This window comes from Hyposmocoma kahamanoa, unplaced genomic scaffold, assembly GCF_003589595.1.
Source record: "Hyposmocoma kahamanoa isolate Upper Pololo Valley unplaced genomic scaffold, ASM358959v1 87, whole genome shotgun sequence".
NCBI lineage: Eukaryota > Metazoa > Arthropoda > Insecta > Lepidoptera > Cosmopterigidae > Hyposmocoma > Hyposmocoma kahamanoa.
In genome coordinates, this window is record NW_020654422.1 from 11,328,230 (window position 1) to 11,354,613 (window position 26,384).

The 26,384-nt window shown below is 33.7% G+C and overlaps 1 protein-coding gene across 1 annotated transcript in view; it reads left to right on the top strand.

The window, feature by feature from the left end:
• The first annotated feature begins 804 nt into the window (after nt 1–804).
• LOC113235467 overlaps nt 805–26,384 on the top strand; it is a 37,833-nt gene continuing 12,253 nt past the window's right edge. The window contains exon 1 of the mRNA XM_026471163.1: nt 805–954. Coding sequence (XP_026326948.1) covers nt 952–954 — 3 coding nt within the window. The 5' untranslated portion in view covers nt 805–951. The remainder of the gene's footprint in view (nt 955–26,384) is intronic.

Sequence of the window (26,384 nt, forward strand, 5' to 3'; positions counted from 1 at the left end):
TCTTTTTGTCATTGTACACGTACACTAAAAACACAATAGAAAATATTTAATAATGATCCCGAAAACGAAATGCCAAGACCTGGCTCAAACAACATGTATCCAAGCTAAAAATCAAGAAAAGGTATCAAATGGCCCTTTTTTACATATAAGGTCGTATTTCAGAACTCTACACAATGCTCAAGTCAGGACTTGAGTATGATTTCTAGTGCTTGAAACCATTCTCAAGTCCTGACTTGAGCATTATGTAGAGTTTTGGAATACGACCTTAGTAAAGTATGAGTATTACCAATTACACGATAGTCGAGACAAAACATGTTGAAGCTATAGGTTTTTTGGTTCATCAATTTTCCCTAATACAAGCGTACTTACCCAACACAAAGACAGAATCATACCAAAAATCAAACCAATATGCATATATCTATATACTTATCAAGCTTTCTATATACTAGGAATACGTGAAGCTAAGGTCTTATTATATAGATGGACTGAATCTGGAGTAACATTTTGTTTACATACTCTCATTATAGTATACGGATACGTTTTCCGTTTTAAATGATTATATTGGAGTCATAGAATATTAAGTTTATAAATATGTTACATTTACAATAGCTAAAGGAATTATCCTGGTGCGTGGTAACCCTAACCGTAGTAGCATCACGTGTTTTTTTCGAGAGAAAGACCCGATGATGGTGAGCGGTTCGCGGCGGCCGATGCGACCACGGCCAGAACGCACACTAGGACTCGCACGTTGTAGACGCGCATGCGTACCGGCTGTACCCTCCCATGCGTTGTTTTGACGGGAACTAAACGGTTAATTTCGAAATTTTAAATTAAAGTTAAAACTTTCTTCAAATATTTAAAGTCAATAATAATAAAAAAAGTGTGGTCAGTGATAGACAGGATTTAAAGATTTGGCGAAATTTGGTTTTACGAAATCTGTTATTTGAAATAATGGTAAGTTGTAAGTTTTTAATTCTGCCATAGTAGCTAACCTACTTCTTTACCTGAAAAAATATACCTAATAAAAATCTGAGAACAACAATATTCAACGTTTTTACACTACCAAGTGTTTAACTGTACATTTAAATATAACTAAACAAAATACAAACGTAATCTGACTAAGGTTAGGCTAGGTACTTGATATAGGATTCCACGTCGATAGTAAAAAATTTAGGGGTGCAAATGGATTCCGACCTAAGGTTTGAGAAGCATATTCAGGAAATAACAATGACCTGCTTCTATCGCTTGAAAGTGCTTTACTTGGTACGCCGGTTTCTAAGCATTGAACTCCGCATTAATCTAGTAGAGTCTCTGGTACTTTCCAAATTCAATTATGCAGACACCGTATATGGTCCACGACTTCTAGCCAAAACCAAAAACCTAGTGCAACGCGTACAGAATGCCTGCATAAGATTTTGTTTCGATGTTCCTCCAAGAGGTCATGTTACACCATTCATGAATAGTGCTAAATTGCTAAACATGTCATCTAGGCGATTGGTTCATTTTGCATCTCTACTCTTTAATGTTGTTAAAACATGTAGGCCTCTTTATCTATACAATAAACTCACCTGGTCCTCTAGAACACAAAAATTTGCTCGCCTTGCTCGTAATGTTGCTCTCATAGTCCATCCTCATAAAACATCTGCCTATAAGGGTAGTTTCAAATACATGGCCGCCAAAATATGGAATAATATTCCCCCTCCCTTGCGAATCCTCTCCTCCACTCAGTCTTTTAAAGTTAAGGTAAAACAATACTATCTAGGGCTCCAACTAAGCGGCTAGGTAAAAATAAATTTATTTCCACCCAACTGAATCTAACTCCATACTCGTACAATGTAAACAAATGTAAATGAAGCAAGGATAATATTTAAATGTAACTTTCTGCATACTTTTCTATATGTTATAGCATAATAACGAAATATATATCAAATTTAAAACTGGTCACTCTTTCACTGTTAAATATTGATTTGGCAGTGGAGGAGTGATTTGGTTGTGGATTAGTAAATTAGTAGGCAATTAAATTTATAAAAAAGGTGTAGCTGCAGTGTTTCATATAGTTCAATAATTAACTATGTAGCAATATCTTATGGTTAATAATTTTTAAATGTTCTTAGTATAAACGGTAAATTTTTGTTTGCTTTTTTTAAGTAATATCGTGCCATCTCATCCTTCAAAATGGTTCCAACTGAAAACCAGCGTTACGGCAATTGAGCTGTGACATATGCTGAGTTTGGTTCCATTTCAGCTCGTAACTGTAACTCTTTGTATACTTGCAATGTGTGATGCTGGCTGAATAAACGATTCTTTCTTTCTTTCTTTCTTTCAAACATTTTACATCAATCAATATATGGTTTTAATCAAACCTATATTTTTTTTAAAAATTCAATGGCCATCAAGTCCAACAAGAATCAAGCTTTTTTTAGTAAATAATGTTCGTCTATATCTTGCGGTTATGCTGTCGTAACGCCAGGGATCGACCGCTGAATTTTCATCAATATGTGGAATCCACAATAGTTTATTACCTACTGCATTTATTGCTCATGTTACGAACTGCGAACAATTTCGCAAATGCAATGTCACGCTGTACCCACATATACAACGACAAATAGATCTGTACTACTTTGCACTTTCATTTGCAGATATACAGGGTGTAAGAAAAATGTAGTAGCACAAAAAATTGTTGTCTTTATTTTATTATTACTATTCCCACCTAATGGTGAGCTTTTCTTGTACTTATACTTTCCCTCCACTTTGCTCTGTTGTTGGTGTCGTTTTCGAAAACTTGGCAGCTCCTTTAATCTTTGGCGATATGATCTGTCCACCTGATCTTCGGTCTTCCTCGTTTTCTGGACCCAGAGTTCTTCAGTAGTCAATATTATATATTAAATAATATATATTTTATTTCCCCAATATAATGTACAGACGGCAGAACATCAAGCTAGAAATTGACGGATCTTGTTCCGTTGCACTGGTGGCGATATTCGAACAAAAGCGTATAACATAATTTGTTACCTGCGCTCTGAATAAATAAACGCCTTATTACATGGCCACATAGTAGGGTCATGAGTTTGTTTCAAAAATATAAATGGATCACGAAAAATTGCCATCATCTAATGAAATTCACTTATACATCATCAAAAGATTTTGATAAAAGCCCTCTGCAGTTTTGATTTCCACCATTAACCAAAACATATGAAAAAGGGGCCTAGTTGAATATTATGATACAGTGGAAAACTTGCTACTACTTACTACTTACTAGACTTTGTATTTCTCAAGATATATGCGTGAAGAATAAATAAATTGGTATACATCTTATACAAAATTTTAATTCCTAGAATATTTAATCCTAAATGTGTAATTGTGTTACCCACCTGTTACTTTATATGAAGCTATAGATTGGTACACATATCAGAAAGATCTAAAACCAAGAAACCTTTGACGATCGATCGAGCAAAAAAAGAGATTGTCTGTAACGTTGATTACTTTCGTTCGGCTTTTACTGAGGTACCAGAGAGCGATTGGTATTTCTTATTTAGCACTACACAATCGTTATGCAATGGCATAGATAAGACTCTAGGTACGGACACCAAGAAGATCGCAACTCATATTACCCGTTTCTGATTTGACGTCCTTAAAAGTTCATAATAAACTTTCAAAAATTGTCTATGTACATAATATACTACACGAAATAATAAAGGTTCCGAAAAACAAATGAATTTGCACGAAACTGAACTGTATCGATTACTATACTAAACTTAAGAAAGTAATGCTAACTTACTGATGTATGTCTTCGTTGTCACTTGTAATAGTATGCTAATAGTATTTCCGTATAATCAGAACAGTTTAAGAATTACCAATGTTTCTGAAGTGTATGCGGTCATTTTGAAACTTATAAATGGGGATATAAATTAAAATTACTATTTTCGGTGAGATATAGTTGGTAGAGTAGTATTAAGGCAGGAAGATGCTTCGGAACTTTGAGTATTTCATTCGGTTATATTCGGTATATATTTTCGGTAGCTTAGTAAATATTCAATAACTATAACAATGACAACAGTAATATTCATAATTTGAATAAGCTCATTTTTAATAAGTGGTGACCAAAATTTTTTTTAGAAATCCAATTTCAATATCATCATCATATATATATGTATATCTCACATACAAAAGACAGTTTTAGTTTAGCTATGCGAAGATCAAATTGATAATGTGTTTTTCAATAAATGTACACTTTCGATATAACTAATAATTACGTTAAAACATAATCTGGATACCTATGTCTCGACTGGACGAATTTCAGAAAATAATATGACGGTCACTAGTGAACGTCATATTATTATTATAATATATATTATATTACATATATTAAAATAAAATATATTAAATTTATAGTTTCTCTAGACGATCTTCTAACATAACCAAACAAAAAATTGGTAAGCAATGAATCGTCACGCAATACGAAAAAGCCACGGTATGGCGAGGTCGCAGGATCGCGTCCAGCCGGGTCGAAGGAATCTTTGTGTTAGATCTTTGCATTAATAATAATAACAAACTAATGTAGTTATTTCACAGAAAACATCGTGACATTTAATAAACTTTTTTTCAATCTTTTATTCTTATTTAGGGGCTTTGATCGTTATTGAACATGTCAGCTCGATTAGAAAAGCAGTACATCAAGGAAATACTTAATAAAATCCAGACAGATAAAACAAAATACTATCTACCTAAACATGTATACAAAATCTCCATGTTAGCTCCGACAAAACAGATTGAAACCATCCAACATTAAATGTACGGAACCGCGCCCTTATAGGCTCCGTGCGAACACACTCCAAGAGCAAATGATGTACATCCTCAGGAATCCCACACACTTGCAACTCCGTGAGTTCGCCCTCCGCATCAAATACAAAAATTTGTTTAATGGAACGTGTCCGGATCGAAGCCTACGCGCGCTGGCAATTTGATCCCTGCTTAACTTAACATGGTCAAACCAAAGGATACGAGGAGACTCACTCTGCATTGTCTTGTACCAGATTCCTTTTTCCTGGGACCTCATATCGAAATATTCCTTCCAACGAGAATGGAACTTGCTCTTATAGTTTGCAATCACTTCAGAGAAGTCAGGCCCAGTGTTAAGCAGTGTGCCCAGGTTAACCTCAGGCCCATCTGAAACAGCCGAAGTGGTTAACCGGTCCGCTCAAGCTTCCCTAAACTAAATAAACTACATATTACAAGTAATGAAAGTCAACTCCTTAGTTCACATTTCAAAGCATAAATTTTACTGACGAAACACACCAACACCACACCACTTTAGGGACTGCGGTGATGACATCGTGAGAACACACTAATCACTACATCAGAATACAATTGTAAGTTATTAATTATGAATCACGCTGGTTATGCGTATGTGGTAACAGTGAATGCGTCAATGCGTGGAAAATGAAACGTATAAGACAAAATATGTCGTCGTTCATTGTTAAAGCCATCTCCAATAAGCACAAGAACACAGTACATACACAGTTGAAATTTCTGCCAGTTTGGCAGGTTTTTATTCTGTTAAGCTACACTAGTATTCGAGGAGGCCAAAGGGAATCGAAACAAATTTACGATTTTTCTTTCTACAGAACATTCTATAAACGCAAATCTTGCGAGATTATATCGAGTAGCAGTAGTACCTAGCAGCAGTATCAAGTATCGATTTAGAAGCAGTAGAGCTCCTTGTGAAAGAGTTCGTCCAGTGCAGTATTGCCACCTTACCTATTTCTGCCGCCAAGCAGTAATGTCAGCGTGACAGTGTTCCGGTTTTGAAGGGTTAAGGGTGCTGGTGAAATTACAGGCACATGTGACTTGTCAATTTATGTCTCGGGGTATCGGGCGCAGTGGAAGTGCCCCTCTGATCTTTGCGATTTGAAGCTCTGAGTGGCACTGCAACTGTTAAGGACAGGCGTGTAGTTTACCACCAGGCGCACGATCTTGTTCGTCCCGTCACTTGATATTGTAAAAAAATATCGATCTATAGTTCGTTTCTTGCACTTTCAGATAATTGACAGAAATAAAGTGGAAATATGAGTTCTGGAACGAAAATTCAACTTAAACGCAATAAGTCACTTTGCTTTAACTTTCCTAATACATACCGAGGTGAGTTAAAACAGGGGTTCGAGGTTGGTTATAGTTGAGGTTCAAAAAGTACAAACAATAACATCATTTGACGAAATTTTTAACAATAAGTAGTTTTATTAGTTTTTTTTAACATATTTTTACATAAAGACACTTTTCGTGTATATATATATATATATATATACAGGTAAGGTAAAAAAGACAATAAAAGCTTAACTACTGGAAAGTAAATATAGGATTTTTAAATTATATGAAATTAAATTATTATTTTTTTAATTAATCATGCTCGTAAGAATGGTACTCATGATATCTTAACTTATTCATAAAACATGAATTAATAAACAAACTAACATCCAAACAAACACTTAAAATTAACGATATACTAGTATAATTCTCCACAGTATGTAAAATATTCAAAACATTTTACTTTTAAAATAATCAATTTCAAAACCATCTTCAATCTGGTTGAGGTATTTCTATGTTATAGATAAGTACGTAAGTAGTAAAATAAGATTGTCAAATCAGTCAGACTTCAATATCAGGAATCAGAACTTTACCCGACTTCATAAATACATAGATATTTGGTGGGTAAAGTACCTACCTAATCTTTTAAACTAGGTCTCTCTTTGAAATGTATGTTTCACGTTGATATTGGTTAGAGTAGGTGCCATTTTAGATGTAAAATCCTTAATGGAGTAACCGAATATACCTATTTACAATAATGGTAAGTAAATAACATAGCTCACATCCAATGCAATGCAAGTTATTTTGTAACTATCAGTAAACTTCTAAATATAGCGTGCGTTCGCAAATAAATGCCTACATTCATAGAAGGTTTATGTCATCGAACAACACCCTTCACCAGAATTTCAAATCATCACGATTAGCACAATCGTTGTATTCTATAGGTACTTACATCACGGTTGAAAGGAGTCTCTGCATGAGTGATCCGTATGGGAAAATGATTATTTTATTTTTAAAGAAAATCTTATAATAATAACAACAACGTATTAACTAAGTATTACAGAAAAAGAAAGTTAAAAAATTATACACCAGAAGATGTTCGTTAGTGAAAATTAAATAGCAAAAATCTTTTTTCATACAACAGCCAGTATTTAAAAAAATTTAGCCTTTAAAATTGCACCAGATACGCTTCCCACAGCAAAGAATTTTTTCAAATGGAACCCTAATCACAAATTATTTAGCAAACATGGTTGATCAAATGAAAATCACAGCACATACATTAAAAACACCAATATGCCATTAGCGTTATTGGTTGTTTGCTTAATTGCGAGAGAAGTCGCAACTTCGCTTAATAAATCGAGCTTTTCATTAATTTATTTACATATGTATGTCAGCGAATTTTATGTAATTTGATAAATATCTAACAAAAATACATAGAAAAAGAATTTTTCTTATCTAATATGTCTTAATAACATTATACCTATACCTAGTGCCACGTAAATTTATATGTATTTTTTTTATTTTGATAATATACAGGTAAGGTAAAAAGACAAGAAAAGCTTAAGTACTAGAAAGTGAAACTAGGATTTTTAAATTGTATGAATAAAATTGGATCCCCGTGGCAAGGTGCCCAAGATGCTGTGCAGCGTTCCTCCTTTGTATAGCTATGTTAACGCGTTGGGCAAGGTAGCTGCCGGCCCCTTGGTTTCCCAGACGGTCTATTAATTTTTTGTAAATCTGCGATGACCGATGCGATTAATTTATTTATCCTTCAGTGGAATATTATATTTACTCTATTGTTCTTTAAACGATGAAATCGATACTTGATCATTTGTGAATAAGTTAACCAACTCTATATCACGGGGTTTCCTGACCTAACTGCAGGCAAATATTGTGTGATACAATCATACAATGTGATGAAGTCGTGCTTACAATCGTGTTTTAATTGGTGATCGTACCTATATGATACCAATATTAAGAGAAAATATTATAAAAATTTTAAATTTCCTTTTAAAAATTATACTGCATATATTTTTACGGTCGATTTTGTTGCTCTTTGTGTCCAAAAAACATAATTACACGTTAATAAGCGGTATTGTTATTCGTACCCTTGTAATAAAGCCACATGTGATTATACGCCAAAAGTGCGTTTAGCATTTGAAAATCATAAAACGAATACGAACTACATCAAACAAATTATATATATTATGTGAAATTGTATAACTCCCCATTTAAGCTTAAGTAAGTTATCAACTAATTTTGTAGGTAGAATCTTTAAATATCTGCTGCCTAATTATGCTTTTTATCTTATAGTAATGATAAAGGGAATCATATGTATTTTACTACAACTGTTTTTACACTTTAAACTAATTTCTCATTTACAAATTTATTTAAATTATTATGATCGGAATACATTAAATGTTGTAAATTAAATTTCATATCATAATTGACATAAATTAATAGATACGAAGGGACAACAAAATAATATTGTAAGTGTTGAATAATAACGACTGCTAATAATAATATTGTAAAATGTCATGCATGTCACAAATGGCGCAACACGCTTGTACTTATACCAAGTATTATGTACTTTTACCATCACCAATACCATGTTTGCTTGCAAATAAACTATTTTCATTTACAAAATAAACACTATGAATTCTGTCGCCGTTCATTGAAAAAGCGCATGTGAGATTTAAAAAAAAATGTAATGTATACCGCCGTGATAAACATTGTTTTTATTAAAACATTTTACATGCATCTAAAATGAAGCGAATAATGTTTTATAAAAAAGCAGCGGTAGCCATTTGACTACCACGTAGCCATTAGACCCTCTTGAGAGGGTCATGTTTACCCTGTCAAGAGAGTAGTGGATTCAAATCCGGGCTTGCACCTCTGAGTTTTTCGGAATAATCTGCGAAATTTAATTTGAAATTTACCATGAGCTTTTCGATGAAGGAAAACGTCATGTGGAAACCTGCACACAGTACATCTGCAAATAAATTTAATGATATGTGTGATGTTCCCGATCCACATAGGGCCTGCGTGGGAACTATAAGCCCAAGCTCTATCATTGTGAGAGGAGGCCTGTGCCCGGCAGTGAGACTATATATTTACCTTTTTATTAAAAATTTTACAAAAAGAATACTTATTAATCTAAACATGGCGGCATGACACAACAAAAACCTGAGTAGGTTTATCTGTGCACCGCAATACAGGCTACCTGTCACTACCTATAATTATATTATTATTAGTGTTTAATAATAATAATCATTTATTCTCTCCCATTCACATATAATTTTAAAAATACATTCAAGTAAGAACTTAACGGGAGACTGGTGCTCGAACTAGGTAGACCCTGTGTCTTGCGACACCAGGAAGTTTCATATTTTAATTGTTTGGTAGTCCGATATACCCCGACCTTCGGTACATAAAAAGTGCCGCCATAAGTTCTTAGTGGGTCATAAATATATCAGCATGATTAGAAATACTACATTAAATTTACAAAGAACACGTTCAACTCAACTCTATGCTGCTTGGGATAAGAAGGGTCCAAAGTCGGAAGTCATTTCGATGTCCTTTTTACTGTACAACCAAATACTATAGACACGCTTAATACGATAGCAATTAACTAGTAACGTTCTTTAAATCTTTTATTGTTATTGTTGAAGTACGACACGAGGCACATATTACAATTAAAAATAATCTTACTTAGGAACACATTTTAGTTAACAATACTGCAAGTAACCATAAAGTATAATTTTTTAAGAGTTACGTTAATTTAACGGTAGTAAGTACTTTCACCTAACAATGATAATAATGTAATTAAAACTTCTGATGTTTTATTACAAAACTTCAAAAGTTTATAGCAATTAAATATTTTTATCAAGTCTTCCTTTTCTAGTGAAATTTCGCAGTATAAGAATGCTTAAAAACAAAAAAGTATTCTCAAAATTATCTTAGACAGAGGAGATTATAACTAATAGTGATATTAATTTACTTTTTGAGACGGAATCACAAAAGCCGTTACTCCTCTTTTACACATTAGATAAAGTTTACGAACTAATTATTATAGGATATAACAAAATATAGCTTATTAAAATAAAATGCCAGAAAACACAGTTAGGTCAATGGTAGGTTAGGAAAATGGCACAACCACCACAACAACGTCGTAGCACGGGGAGGCAACTGCCTCCAGCAGCAGGTGTTCTCCGCCCCTTGGGCAAGCTGGGCTCAACTGACTGGAAAGTCGTTTTTAAATTGAATTTGAATTATAGTCCCTCTCCAGTTACACAACGATGCCGGCAATATAGCTAATTACTTAAAATCCATGTCGCATATGAAATTTTAATAGTTTTGAAGTTTTCGAAGAATTATTGGGTAACTTTTCGAAATTTTTGTACTTACGTCATTGTCGTTCTATAGGTGCGAATATAATGGCGACGTACTTCCAATACATTTATGATATAATAGTTTATGAACGTAAAAACTTGAGCATTTATAAACGACGTACAGGCGGAGGTCGAACATTGTGAAACGCGGGAAAACTAAAATCCGTTACCCACTGTACCGAACTCGCAACGAGAAATCCGCGGGTAATAGGTCCCTTACTCACAAGCCTGATAAGTGTTACAAGCGACGCGACGTTTTATACCCGACTAAAACTCCTTTTATTGGATAATTAATTCTACAGTGTCGATGAGTTCATTTTGAAACAATTGTAATTTTGTTTTACTTAACTCCGTTGTATTTCGACAGGTAGTAGTTGTACTACTTCATTTTATATTCATTATTATGTCTACGTTAGTGCCGATAATATTATAGATTCACATTGTATTCTGAATTGTAATATTGTGACATTGATAATGTGAAAAAAATAGGAATATACATCGACTACTGTGCTTGTAAATATCATCTAGTAAATAATTATAACATCTAATTTTATGTTTTTTTTCTGTCGTCATCAACTCTATTATTATGTCTCACTGCTTCGGGACACGGGTCTCCTCTCAGGGGAGGGTAAGGCCAGACAGGTTGGGGACTTCACGCGTTTTCCGAGAATTGTAACTTTCTTCGGTTGCAGATTTCATCACGATGTTTTTCTTCACCGAAAAGCTCTTGGTAAATTTCAAATTACATTTAGCATATAAATTTCGAGATTTTAAATGTACGGTCCGGTACGAGCTTTGTTTTTCGAACCCACTGCCTCTGCATGAAAGGCGGTTAGTTAAACCATTAAGCTGCCACGGCTTTTCTCTATTGTGTACTTACTAGAAAACTTTATTTTAAATTAATATTTTGTAACTCGGCAATAGCGTGACACATATAAATTTCTATACGCCACTAAACTTTTTCAGTGAGGAGTCGTAGCTCAAAAGGACGCCAAACTTAGCACAACCTTTTTTTAATAGTATCTTTTATTTGGTCTGTGGTAACTTGTGATAGGGCGTGCACCTGCCAAACAAGTCGTGCGCCTGATGGTACGCTACTCTCCTGTCCATAACAGTTGCAGTGCCACTCAAAGATTTAAATCGCAATGATCTGAGGGGCACTGTCACTGCGCCAGTGACCCTGAGACTTATGTTGATGATGAAGCCCCATATGCCTGTAATTTCACCAGCACCCTACAAAACCTGAACACAGTAATGCTGAAATTACTGCTTGGCTGCAGATATAGGTAAGGTGGCAGTACTATCTGGACGAACTCTTTCAAAAGGAGCTCTACTGCTACTAAACCCTACCTACATGAGGCACATACGTTTTGACGGTGAAATATACGCGAAACTTGAACTTTTTATGAAATAAAAACCAATTAATCAAAATAAAATCTTTTCTTATCAGACAACACAACAAGTGCGTAGTTTATTAGTAGAAGCACAGTGATATTTGAGAGAGTTTACAATTGCGTATGTAATGGTGTGACGTTCGCATAAAAACTACAAATACATAATCACAAGTACAACCAAAATTCCTTCCGTGAATACGCGAATACCACTATATATGCAATTCCGAGGTCTCGCTAATATCACACCTGTATTTTATATTAGAAATAAGTATATCTTTGATTATTCAGACATAAATACTTTGGAAAATAAATTTAAATGTTTAAAAATGTCAGAACTTAATATTCTTCAAAACACATTATTGAAATCAAACAAATTAAAAATTATATATACATTAAAATCAAAACAAACAAAATAAAATCAAATGATAATTCAAATTAATAAATAAACAATAAACAAATATTATGTACGTAATTTGTTTATTAAATATTAAGTCCTGTGAATTACAAACTATTAAGTAATACATATGTAAATATAATAATTACCTGACGAAGCCTTCGTTGCGGATTGACATTCGTAATGAATTTAGTTTTTGAATGAATAAAGTTTGATTCAAGTTAAATAATACCTTCCAGACACATAATTCAGTTCGTTCAAAAACAAATCAGTATCAAGTGCCTAAGCTTAATAAATGTTTGATTGATCAAAAACCATTATGCAATTTTGAAACTAGTATACTAAACGTCTTTTCCATTAGTTCTTGTTGGGAATTTGGATTTGCAAAACAGGGGAAAACATTTTCTTCGATGATAACACTATTTTTGTATTCTAGCCCTGTACGACAAAAAAGCGAGGTGGCTCGAATTATGTGTCCGGGAGTATATTAATGTATTTTTTTACTATAAAATTTTCGATGAAAGAAAGCATCATGACGAAACCTGCACCTCGACGAAGATCCACAACCCTCGGAAAAGGTGTAAACTCCTCATTGGGCTAGAGCGTGGCGGCCTAAACCCTCGCCTGTGAGGAGACATGTGGCCAGCTGTGGGGCGTATAAATGAGTCGATTATAACGATGATTTATTCGCCACGGGTGTCCACAAATTATATTTCTAATAAATATTTATAATATACTTTAAATGGCACTCGACTTGTTCATCACGTCACTGAAAAAAGTTAGGTGTAAGCTAAAATCAACACTATAGTCCTTGCAGGATCCTCTAGTCACATAGTTACTATCAATCCGGACGTTGCATCTTATCCGAAAAGAGACAATATGAAGCGGGACTATAAAACGGTGCGAAGGTCGGATTTCACAACGGATGATCGAAACGACTCGCGAATCACATTGTACGGCGTGACGCAGATCACGATCCATCAGTGCTCCAGTGCTCTGATATATTTCGAATACTATGTCTATGAAACACCATCAATTACCACGTTAACCGATTTCGACATTACGCTTTATTTCAACCCAGGATGTACCGTGAGAAATTGGTTTGGAATGTTAATCAGTGCAAAACGGAAATTAAATTTCTATTGTCCGTTTGTAATAAAAGCATTAATGAAAAATAAATAAATTTTATTTAAGCATTTCATTACTTATGATTTTTTACGATATTTACCGTCGTGATATTAAATATTTTTGTTAAATAACTCCACTGGTTTTGTTATAATTATTAATACAAAGATCAAACACAAATAAATTTTCCTTGGACCCGTCCCGTAGAGTCGAAATTTTTATTTGTGTTCTTTGTATTTTATGACTTTGTTAATTATTATTGCATTGAAAAAGCAAGTTTACTTTAATACTTCCTACGTACATCAGCATTTTTCAGGAACCTACTAACTCTGCTATTGTTAACCGCGATTAAGAATATGGTGGGCATATAATAAGAAAAACATAACATTAATCATTAAGTTGATTTCTTAAATTTTTTTTCCTAAAACAACAAAATAATTATAATAATAGTTACAGGTAGGTACCTACAGTGTTTATTACGACAATACAATAAAAAAAATAAAAAATAGCATGTCAAATGATCGACCCATTTGACATGTTTTTTTCTTAGCTCAACTACAGAGTACAATGGAGTTGCCCGTGTAACTACCAGCAGTTCCACGGGAAATAACAATCTCCTGTGGAACTACCAGAACTACTAGTATAGTTACACGGGCAATAATAATCTCCCGTGTAACTACCGACAGGCCTAGTAGTATCATGGGTAGGTAATTGTTTTTGTCCGTGGTACTACCACCACTAATACGGGCGATAATACTTTCCCGTATTACTACTACCAAGATAAGAAGCGTTTTATTAATTTCATAAAACAAACGAACCAACCTCAGTACAGAGTACTAAAAAAACCGACCTCAAAAGTCATTCATCCCCTAGTTTACCACTCTTAGAGGACGAATATTTTCTTCATACTTAAATGGGACCACACATGCTTGCCATTATAGAGCACGCCATCGACACGATAAGAAAGAAAGAAAGAATCGTCTCTTCGTGTATTTCACTATTACCGAGAACCGGTAATAATGAAATACACTAGAACCGGTATTTCACTCTATAGTTGTATTGTAAATCCATTGAATTTGGTAAACATACCAAGTTACTCAACAATGTAGACACAATTTTGTGAAATACATTGTAATTTTCTATAATAATATCAAATATAGGTACTCGTACCACGGAAGAAAGAATAGAATTTATGTGGTCTGTGACGAGTACCCTCATTGGACTCGGAGCCTTCTTCTAGCTCTACTACAATTATTCCGCTCTAATAACCGTTATAGTACGTTTATCTGAAAATAAATCTCGCATATCATGATTTGTGGCCGTACGACTGATGAAAATAATCTTCGTTGAGCCTAATTTTCGAAAAACATTATAAACAGGAAATGAACAGGCACTATTTGGAAATGAAGAAAGTACAAACACTTGAAACTTCCTCGAAGTTCTTTTATAACTATACTTACAACAACGGCGATTGCGTCATGAAGTTTATTGAGCAGCGTTGATCATAGTAGGTAAGCAAAGATGGACAAGGATGAACAGGTCAAGTATACGATATCACTTGAAATTGTGTCAAATGCGAGCTATAGGCACAAGAGACGACACACATAACAAATAATGGTGTGGAATTTTTAAGATTAATAACTCCACCCACCCGAAAATGCTGTTTCGATTGTTTCAATCAATCAACAAACAAACTCTACCCGTTTACATTGTCTTTAAGTTGTTAAAACAAATTATACTCTAGCAATTTGCTTTTATTAATAATTAATTTGTAGATACTAATTCCAATTATGTCAATAATATGACTTTTTTGTCAAAACCTGGTTAATGCTGTTCATGAACGGGTTTTTTTGTAGGTAACTGAATGATTTAAAATTATAACGAATCTAAATAAACCGGTTCAACTCTCGCTCGTCACCGCCATTGTTAAATTTTCTCTCACTCAATCTCACTTGACCTATAATTGATTGAGAGTAGATGAATTCTTTCTTATCGTTATATTGCTGAAAGAATCGTACAAGCGCCGCAATTACTTTTTAAGTAAATCTTCCATAAACCCGTACATTTAGGTAAACCTGAGAATTGTTCAGCTTCTCGTTTTAAGTCAGTTATTTATCCAAGACATTATTAATTTCTACTATGACATATAAAAAAGTTTTACTGTTCATGTGCATCCATGTATTTTATATAAGATTTTAAATTTTATTACGAGGGTATTATTTTTTATTCTATGTGTTATAAGGTTTTCACCGACCTTAACCTAAAAGTATCGAATGACAAAAGACATTAAAATTAATCGATTTATGTGGTTCACTACGTGCAAAACTTGCAAAACCCTGGCAAATGCCAGTAACTGAAACCTACACTACTACTTAATGATTTCGTTGATGATCGTTGACCCCAAACCAGTTCAGAAATTATATAAGTTTCCTAGCCTTATGAAAAGAAACATTTTCAGCAAAAATAAACACTTATAATCACACAAAACATTTTACTTTCCAAGAAATGTGCGTAGCCACTCGGATATAATTTATGTAAGGCATTTAATTTTTTATTTTAAGTTCACAAAACGCTATTAGGTTTTTTGTGCAAATTCCCAGGTAAACAAAATATTTCCAAGAATGTTAAAATGTTTTTGTCCACATAACCTGAGGATTTTAACCTCACGTCTCACCGTACCAGGAAACAGAAATAGTGGAGTCGGTCGAGATAACGTCCTGCGGACTACAATAATCATAAAGAAAAATCATATAGGAAGACAGATGTAAGAAATAGCCATGAGAATTTATATAAAAAATCTGTAGACACTTCTTTAAGTGTCAAAACACGCGCGTGACTACGAAATGTGCAAATAGATACGTGTTACTGTCATGCGCCAAAACAAGTACATCCTAAACCTAATTAGGCTTAGCTTTAGTTTTTTAAATAATACGCTTATTTTGAAAAGTATTTTATTGTATGTAAATATCATTCTTTAGTGTTTCGTAAACGAACACTCTGCTCGGGTCAGGAATTAGGAAAGGGAAACTTTTGTAATTGTATGGTTGAAGTACCATACGTTCTTGTTATACTGACGAATATTGTGTATGTATGTGTAAATAATTTTTAATTCAAGAATATTTACTCGTGAACAAAATTAAATAAAATCTTTTCTACACAAACTCTTAAAAAAGTCTTACACAATTTATAATTGTTCAGAAGAAAATTAAATCACTTTAAACTTTCCAATGGAGAACATCAATGAAAAACATAGTAATTAAATATTTTTTGTACATAAAAATAGCACCCAAATATAAAACAATTATGTACTTTAGTATCTTTTAAAATGGTATTGTAGAAAAAAAATTAATGTGGGTTACATCAGTATTGCGCTGATAGCCACAATTAAGGATTCTTAGTAGCTGATGGGTACATACAAGCATAAATAGCAAAACGTCCGTAAGTTCAAATTAATTGGATAACGTACATATTTCAATAAATTATAAATTACTACGCATTTCTAGGCGTAAATACCTAACGATTCCTAGAAAGTAGGGCGTGGCTATGACTGTGTTGGCCATCTTACGACCAATTATGTAGGTACTTTGAGTGGATTTCGTTACGAATACATATAGCCAATAAGCGGAAATTGAGCGGAAAAATGAAACCTGAACTATTTAAAAACTTGTATTATACTTAGAAAAAAATAATGGTGGCACCTGATTAGTTCTTGACATTGAAATGTTATGAAAATCGAATTATGAAGTTACAATTTTGAATGAAGGCAATTAAAGAATAACTGCATACTACTTTCGGAAGTTTTTTATGATTTTTTTATGATATCAAGTGACGGGACGAACAAGCTGGGCCGCTAGTGCTAAGCGACACTCCTACAAATTACAGTTGCAGTGCCACTTAAAGCCTTAAATCGCAAAGATCTGAGGGGCACTGCCAGTAGGCCCGTCACCATAGACATATGTAGGCAAGCCCCATGTGCCTGTAATTGCACCAGCACCCTTACCCTTTAAAACTGGAACGCAGTCATTACTGCTTAGAAGTGGCGAGGCGTCCATATAACTCGATTTCCACTGGCTTGCCTAAAATTTTCCACGTATTATCAAATATTATAAATATTTAAAAGTAATTTACTACATTTTCTGTTCAATTGTACGTACGTTTAGAATAATTAACCAGTAAAATAAAGTGTACTAGTATCTTGTGTGGTAATAAATGCTATGTTTAATTGTCGCCAAGGCGCCACTTGTTAAGGCAAGTGTTTTTTGGTTTTGCTCCGGCTTTACTAAAGACACTTTTCACGCCTCGCCACTGCTACTTAGCAGAAATGGGTAAGGTACTTCACTGGACGAACTCTTTCAGAGGGAGTTCTACTGCTACTAAAAGCTTAACTTTGGGAAGTTTTGAATTATATTTGTAGGTTATTTTCAACGAATAATTTGGAGTAGATAAGCTTACTTGATTTTTATAGCCAACTGGCTATCTCCAATTGCAAAAGTTCGTAATAATCAACCATTACTGCTGCAGCTTTAAGTATCAAACCTCGGGTTAATGATTTTTAAATGGAAATATACTAAAACACGGGTCTCTGATTTTTTTTTAAATCTGCTACAGTACCCATATGTTTTATATGGGTATTAATAGGTATATTACAGACATACAAATTGTTTAAAATGCCAGGGACAAAATGGCTCAGATTTATTCCAAGCTAAATCCCTAACTGTTCTATAAAATACATAACATTATTCGGTCATTCTCGGACTAGTGATCACTACCTAATTTCTGTGGCAATTATTATTATTTAAATATTCGATTTTTTTATTGTGCAATATTATTTAATATTGAAGTATTGTATCGTGAAATATTATTTAATAATTACACGGAATATTTAAATAATAAAAGTGGCCACGGAAATTAGGTAGTGAACACTAGTCCGAGAATGACGGTATTAACCAAAATAGTTTTGGTTTTCACGCCCACATGACGCCGCCATAGAACTTAACACTATACACTATATAGAACTAATCACTACAACATTTAAACCTTGCATTATTTGCCAATTTTCACTTTACACATCGTTTAAAAGGCTCCTATTGTAACCGACGCAGTGTACTTCTGTATAATAGAATATCATCATCTATATAAATGCATAGTGTTTCGTAAATTTTGTTAACAAAAAAGTTGACCTTGCATTAACTTTTGTTAGTGAATACACCTCTACTCTACATTTTGAAGGTGAAAACCATTTTGGATATTATTTTGTAAACTGTTAACGCATTGCCATATTCATTTCCCAGGAACCTAAGTTGTAATACTGTCTGTTTATACGTAACGTGGCAATGTATTTGTATTCCTCCTACTACTGGATATAGGTTCCCTCTTAAAATGTAGTTCTAAGCTTTTTTATGATGCCATAAGTGACGGTACGTACAAGTTGTAAGCGATATCTATGCCTATCCATAGCAGTTGTGCCTCTTAGAATGTTAAATCGCAAAGATCTAATGAACACTGCCACTGCCCGTCATCCTGAGGCATAAGTTAATAAGTCCCAATTGCCTGTAATTTCACCAGCACCCCTGTCCTTAAAAATTGAAACGCAATAATGCTCACGTTACTGCTTGGCGGCAGAAATAGCTAAGGAGGCAGTACTTCTCTGGGCGAACTCTTTCACAAGGAGCTCTACTGCTTCTATTTATAGCTACTTTGCCAATCTAACTTAGGTATCCTTTCCATTCAAAGTATCACGTGCACAGATAAACTATAAATCTATTGAAGACCAAAATAATAAGTTAATATTGTTAGAGAAGAAAGGTCTCCATTCCACAATCACAGGTTTCACATTACCATTCTAACTATTAAAATCTCTCAGAGTTAAAATATACTTGTACTAAATTATACCCGTTCCGTACAATGGAGAAAAAATAAGCCTCTAGTGCTTTTTCATAGGAATTCTCGTCATCATGTATACCGAAATACAAATTGTAAGTTTTTAATTAATGAAAAACTCGTTAATGTAGATTATTTCTGACAATACGTACCTCGGCTACCTTAATCCATTTTTGATAACGTCGTTATAATCTACAACTTCATGTACAAAAGCTCACTTAAAGTACCTTCTTGTATGTAAGATCCTTATTCACCCATCATACCCTCCTATGTACTATTTTTGTATCGATATTGTAAATATGCGCTGACTCTAGTAGAAATTAAAGCAAATATTCTTAAGGTATATTTGTTAATCGTTCTCAGGCAGACTTGTTAAATTATATAGAATATACTCAGTCGTAGATCAAGCTATACAAAGAGTCGTTTTTATCAAATTGGAACGCTGTATTGTATTTACATGTTTTTTTTTATTGTAATGGTATTAATTACAGAAAATAGATTACAATATTATTTTTAAACAAATTCGATTTTTTTTAAATCAGTAAATTTGCATTCCAATTATAAACTGTACACAGCATAAAGAAAACTATAAATTTAATCTTTTAAAGAAAAAGTTAAGAAAATGTTAAATAAAAAGGTCTTAGAATAGTCTAAACGAGTTTTTTAATGTCAGACTTTTTGAATGCGGGAAGACTATCATGAAATACATATCGTGGTTACAACAAATATTATATGTAGAACGTACATTTTGACTATTTACAGAAAGTTTTTTATTATCTATAAAAGCTTGATTAAAACATAATTGAGGTCGGCGAATTAAACCGTTGACACTCTTATGCAGATGACGTAAGGTACATTTATATATTTAGATGTACAATATTATGAACTTATACGTTCGTAACTATAAAATAGATACAAATGTTTTCATCAGTTCCATTTTATTTACATTCACGCATTGCGTATTTATTTCCTTTAATGCAAATTAATAATATGGGATTTTGCAACTAAACCAAGTCGTGACAGGAACCCGTGATTTATGTTTCATTGAAATAGATCTCCAAGTAGAGTAGGTACTTTAGTACCATCTGTAAATGGTATGTGCATGGATAATACTTATGGCAAATGGAGAAACTTTCAAATGTGGTAACTTTTATGTAAGTTGATGCTGCTTTAAAGAGTATTTGTGCTACTTATTATCTGGTCATAACTTAAACTTCGAAAGACCAAATTTCAATCTAGGTGCAATTTAAGGCTATAGGCCATTTACACTAACTAATAAAAAATTAACAACAGATTTGTTCAGTTTCATGTTGGCTTGTCAGTTGTTCATAAATTTTGTCTATGTGATCCATTTTTTTAAATCACGCAAAGAGCTTCTTTAATATTAAAGATATATGCGATAGGGCAATAGCGCATTGTGTAATGTTACACATTCGATTCGTTGATATCGATATGCGTATCGAGTGACAGGTTCCGCTCTAATCCTTGTATGAGTCGGAATACAAACAATCACCTCAGGAGAGGTATGCGTACTAAGTACTACTTATACTCAAATATTAAACGGGGTTTGATAAAGATGGCTTCGACTACAATTGTACATATTTTATATAATCTTCGCTAATCGCTACTGCAAAACACTGAATGAGAATTTATTGTTATTACAAACTTAATTGTGATTTTGTAATTGTGCGTTGCCACAACTTCTGAAAGATCAGATGTGACTAATGCAGAGTTGCACCCCTTGTGCAATAAGGCTATTAGACCATTAGACCAAAAGATTTAAAGAGTCTGCGAACGAAATTAGTCGATAATTTTTTTATGATTAAATAGAAGAATTATAAAATCTCACTTGCACATGATTTGTTTCATGTAGTTCGTATTATTTTTATAACATTTATGTGTGGTCACATGTCGCTTTATTATACCAGGGGTACGAGTTGATAAAATAATAGAAATTTGTTTTAAATCGGGTAATGTACGTAAATATGTGGACTGCCCGAGCAATACCAGCTCCGCACACTCTATAAACGTCGCTAATAACAAATACAATGAAAAATCTACATATATAACGAAATGACATAGTCTGCTGACGAAAGATTGAAGCTAGATAATAATTATTTACAGCCCCGCGGTAACAAAGGTCCGTTAAGCTTTTTCTTCACTATTGTTGCGGTATGTGAGAGATACTTAAGTAAATTACCAGCTTCGAATGCTTTTATGATCGCTGTATACACGTAAAAAATAATAGCAGGTTTGTGATGTTATAAACAAAATTGAACAATAATAAAATTCGTTATAACTTCGTGTTGAGAATTAGTGATGCAACCGACCACTGATTCTGCTTCCGTAACAGCGGAAGTTCCGCACGCTTTTTCACATCTTTTTCCGTTTCTGTGTCCGCAACTTTTATAACTGAACTTAATCGGAAGTTTATAATGTTCGCGAGACGCGCGTGCATATAGGCGGTGGGGCGCATGTTTTTTTAGCAGTTAAGTGCAATTATGAAACGAAAAACAATTCTATTGTCTAATCTATATTCAAAATTTATTGTGTAATCTATTTTCAAAAATAGTCCTATTTGAAACTATTTCGTTGATATCTTTGGTATAAAATACTAATAAATACTATTATTTACACTACTGTTTCCGCAACCGCTTCCGTTTCTGTTAAGATTTACTTTTGATATCTGTTTCCTATTGTGAATCGATTGGAAAGTTACTTTGTAAATACCAGTATTGTACATATACATAAAGATATTACGCTTATCCGCTCTCTTGACCAAGCTCAATTCGATCAAGTTGTATTACATAAGAATACTGGTCTGGCCCTCTGTCAATATAATCGTAAGTTATGTGAACTTTATGGGAAATCATATTCGTCGATTTTTTTATATAATTATATGTTAGATTTAATGTGAGTTACATTCGACCATTTTTTATCGCGTTCAAACTAGTAAGCGTTTTGTAGATACTAGTTTCTGGCAAAGATGGACAAAGGCCTGGGTTTAAATCGGGTTAAAAATTCATTAACGAGACGAAGTTATTTAGATCAGATAAAGGAAAAAGTGAATGTCGTGTCGTATCAGGAAATCAAGGCTAAAGCGCTAAACAGAGATGATTGGCGAGTACTCCACCGACAAGAGCCTAGCTCTTAAACAAGAAGAAGAATGTGCATGCCTAGCAGTAAGTGACAGTCCTCTGGATCGCAAGCTGGGTATTTTGTGGAGTTCTCTCTCTCTCTCCTCTCATTCGTCTAAAACGATTTTTACATCGAAATTTTTAAGAAATGTAAAATTATATGAAATTCCGTATTACTTTACGCGTAAAATAGATATAAAAAAAAATATTTCCACTCACGATTTTGGGCAGAAATGGGTTAATACCAGCTTTAGGTAAAAACCCGGTAAAGAAACCGGACGCGTTGATTGGGGTTTAACCCACTGCCCTTAACTGGTTTCTGGCCATGTGACATATAAGGTTCGTGTTCCTGTGATTGCGCTGCCTTCCCTCAACCTCCAATCCGCAACAGTGAAAACGGAGAACCCTACCACCAGTAAACGGCTCGTATATACGACATCATCATCCATTACCACTTATTACACGTTCCTCTGCTGGGCACAGGTCTCCTTTAAGGAAAATGCTGGAAGGAAGGAGGTCTTTAGACATTTTCCAAAAGATGTAAACCCTCTTCGAAGTGCAGGTTTCATCACGATGTTTTCTTTTATAGTTAGCGAGAGGTGGCGCTACTAAACATTTACTATGTTCTCTATACACAATTTTTGTAAGCAACCGTTATTCCACTAGGCCACCATTGCTCGCTCATGTTTTTAGAACAGACCGGAGGAATGTCAATTTTGCTCTTGCTTTAGAATACCTACCGCATACATACATAGGTAGTGTGTGTAGTACAGGTAATTAACTATGAAATATATTTATATACGTTAAAACGCTCTGGGGACCTACTATGTGCTTATAAGCAGCCAGCCAAGTTCCATGCAATTCACTTGACGTGGTAAAACTGAATTGCTTTAATTCGTATCATGACCTACACAAAGTTGAACGGGAATGGCATGACAGGACGATGAGTTTTACTATAAGAAAGTGACTGGCAAGATGACATCTAACAAGAGCGATGGACCTACATACTAAATCATAATATGAAAGAAATAGACAGATGTACTATCCTGGAAGCGTTCAAGCACTATTAACCAATTGTGTTCAAAAAGAGAATAATTATATTGTATTTGTTGTTTTGTAATATCGGCAACTTTTCAATCATATTTACAATTTGTCGTACGACAAAATTGCATGTCATGTCTAGTCATTGTCATGTCATATCATTGAAATTAATAAGGTGAGTTTGTAATTTGATAACATAATTCGAACGTATATTAAAATTATTAAAATTCCATTTAACAATTTCAATAATATTCATGCCAATAATTTATCAACAATACTTTAAAGATTGGAAAAAACTAAAATTTTCAAAAAACGCTCTATAGTTAATAAATTGACAATTGACTATATAGCCTATAAACATAATAAATAATTATGAAACTGAAAATACAATAAAACTTAACCGAAATTTGTTAAAAATGTAACAAAGTCTAAAGTAAATTATACATGGCGTAACTGTTTTTGAATTGCTTATTTTTACAGACTTACATGTAAGTCAATGGCTGATACAAATCAATTAACTTGTCAATGGCTGATACAAATCAATTAACTTTATGTGCTTTAGTCGCCCGACCTTACTATTGTTACTTCAATCAAAATTACTGCTTACTTATGTAGGTACCTATCAAATTACCTACACCTACATCCTGTACGATTCAACAATCCACGTCATTTTGTCGTAATCTCTGAAGCGAACGTCATATTCACCCACGTAGTTCTCGTCCTTGTTTGCCTTGATTTCATTACTAGAATTTAGTATCGTTCACAATTATAATAATATACTTGTAACATATCTTGTATTTAATAAATTTATTTCCTGTCTTTCTTTCTAATAATAATAATAATAATAATAATGACCTGCCTCCGTGGCAATTTTAATTGAAGAAATATTATTTGCACCGATGAATGTTATCTCTTGGAACGGCTTATCCTTTCTGTTACAATAAAGTAATAAAACCATTATTAACACTTCTTTTACTCAAAGCGTAAATGGAATTAATGATCTTGGTCCATCGTAAGAGCCATGGGTGCGCTAAATGCTTTTTCTCAACTCTAGTTTTGAATTATTTCTTTACTCATCTAGCCGTTTTTTTAAACGTGTAAGTACTTTGTAAAATACCGACTGTCGACACTTTTCTTACTAATTCAAAAAAGTTAGTTCCGCATAAAGATTACTAAGTTTTGAATTAAGTGCCAATGCGTAAAAGTGTTTAAGCTAGTTTTTTGCACTATACAGAGGGCACGTGCGTTACCAAGACGGCTCACTCTTTTGTCCTATTGTACTCTAAAGAAAGAGAGATAGAAGCGATAACACGAACCGGTGCAAATAAAATTTCGCCAAGTACGCCATGCTAGTTTGCCACGCAGAGGTCCCGGGTTCGATTCCCGATATCTCGTGAGTTTGGGTATAATTTGTGATTGTCTGTGAGTGGCCATGGCGTGCGGGCTATGTTGAGTGTGTGCGTTATTTATTTATTTATTTAGGTTTACGCGATTCTTACGTATAAGAAATTAAACTATTCAATTAATTTTAATTTAAAAATTAAAATGATCAAAAACCCAACATTTTGGGGTCCTATACAGGTCATTACAGGTACCATGGTCAACCGTGAAACCGGATTTAGATCCGAAAAGAAACAAGTAAAATTTCCGATAAATGAGTTCTTAGGTTTTCGCGATTGTTACACATAGGAAATGAAACTATTTTTCCGGATTTAAATCGCGTATATTTGTTTTTTCAAACAAATATACGCGACCATGACCATGGGACCTGTAAAGGGCCCGAAACGTCGGTTTGTTTGAAAAAACAAATATACGCGATTTAAATCCGGAAAAATAGTTTCATTTAAATGACTTAAATTACTTTCTCACAAGTAAATACTTTTAATTATTTATATCGTTGGGAAAATGCAATTATAAATACGTAACTGGCATTGGACTCATTTCTGTTATACGAGTATATTGGCCAAATCAAAACCGAATTAGCGTGATTTACGGGGATCTATTGTTATCAGTCCGTAGACAACGTAAATTAAGCTTACTGTACAAAAAAAGGGACCATTGAAATAACAAAATAATAACTGAGCTATAATCCGTGTCAGCATTAATTTCTCTGTGTTTGTTACAGATTTTTGTATAGGGTTTAAACAGTTTTTTTACTAAGTAAATAATAATAATATAGTTTATTTCCTTCACACACAACTCTATTACACTATGTTGTAAACCAAAACATCTGTTGTCAGTAAAGACTGGAGCCTAAACTAGGATACCTTATGCTATAGGTATTCAGGCCTCCACCTACTCTACCTAAAATATTCTGAAAACAATGACTACGATAAGAATTATTCACATGAGAGATAAGCAAAAATTTCATTTTTACTTTTATTTAAATTTTGCAAACTAATCAAAATTAAAAAAAACGTAAAAATTTCATTTAAACAAAGCAAAATTTAAAATACTCAGTGCTTTTAATCATGTTGTCGTGAATGTTACAAAAGTTTATTCTTAGGAATAAGGACCTCTGTTATGTTCATAATGAGTGGGTAGACATCCTAGGTCCCTACCTACTCTATTTCAATGAAGAAGAATAACGAACTTGAAACTGGTATTATATTCAGTGTTACACACAAACATAAATTCAATTAAATATAGTGCAAAAAATGAAAAGTAAATGTACCTACTTGAATTTTACAGATACTGGTAAAGCTTTGACTCTAGGTATATTTAGGAGTTTACAAAGTAAACTGCAGTTTAGGGTATATCACGGAGAATGTGCGGTAGAATTGCATAATTTAATTCCGCCTTCCCCTTACCATCATCGGGGGACCTAGACGTTGGCTGGGATTCCGCCCGTTTCTTATAGATATTCCAAGGATTAATATGAAGAGTTTCGCTTCCGCATTCATATGGCGAGCAGCTAGGGAGTGGAATTCCCAGCCCGCGG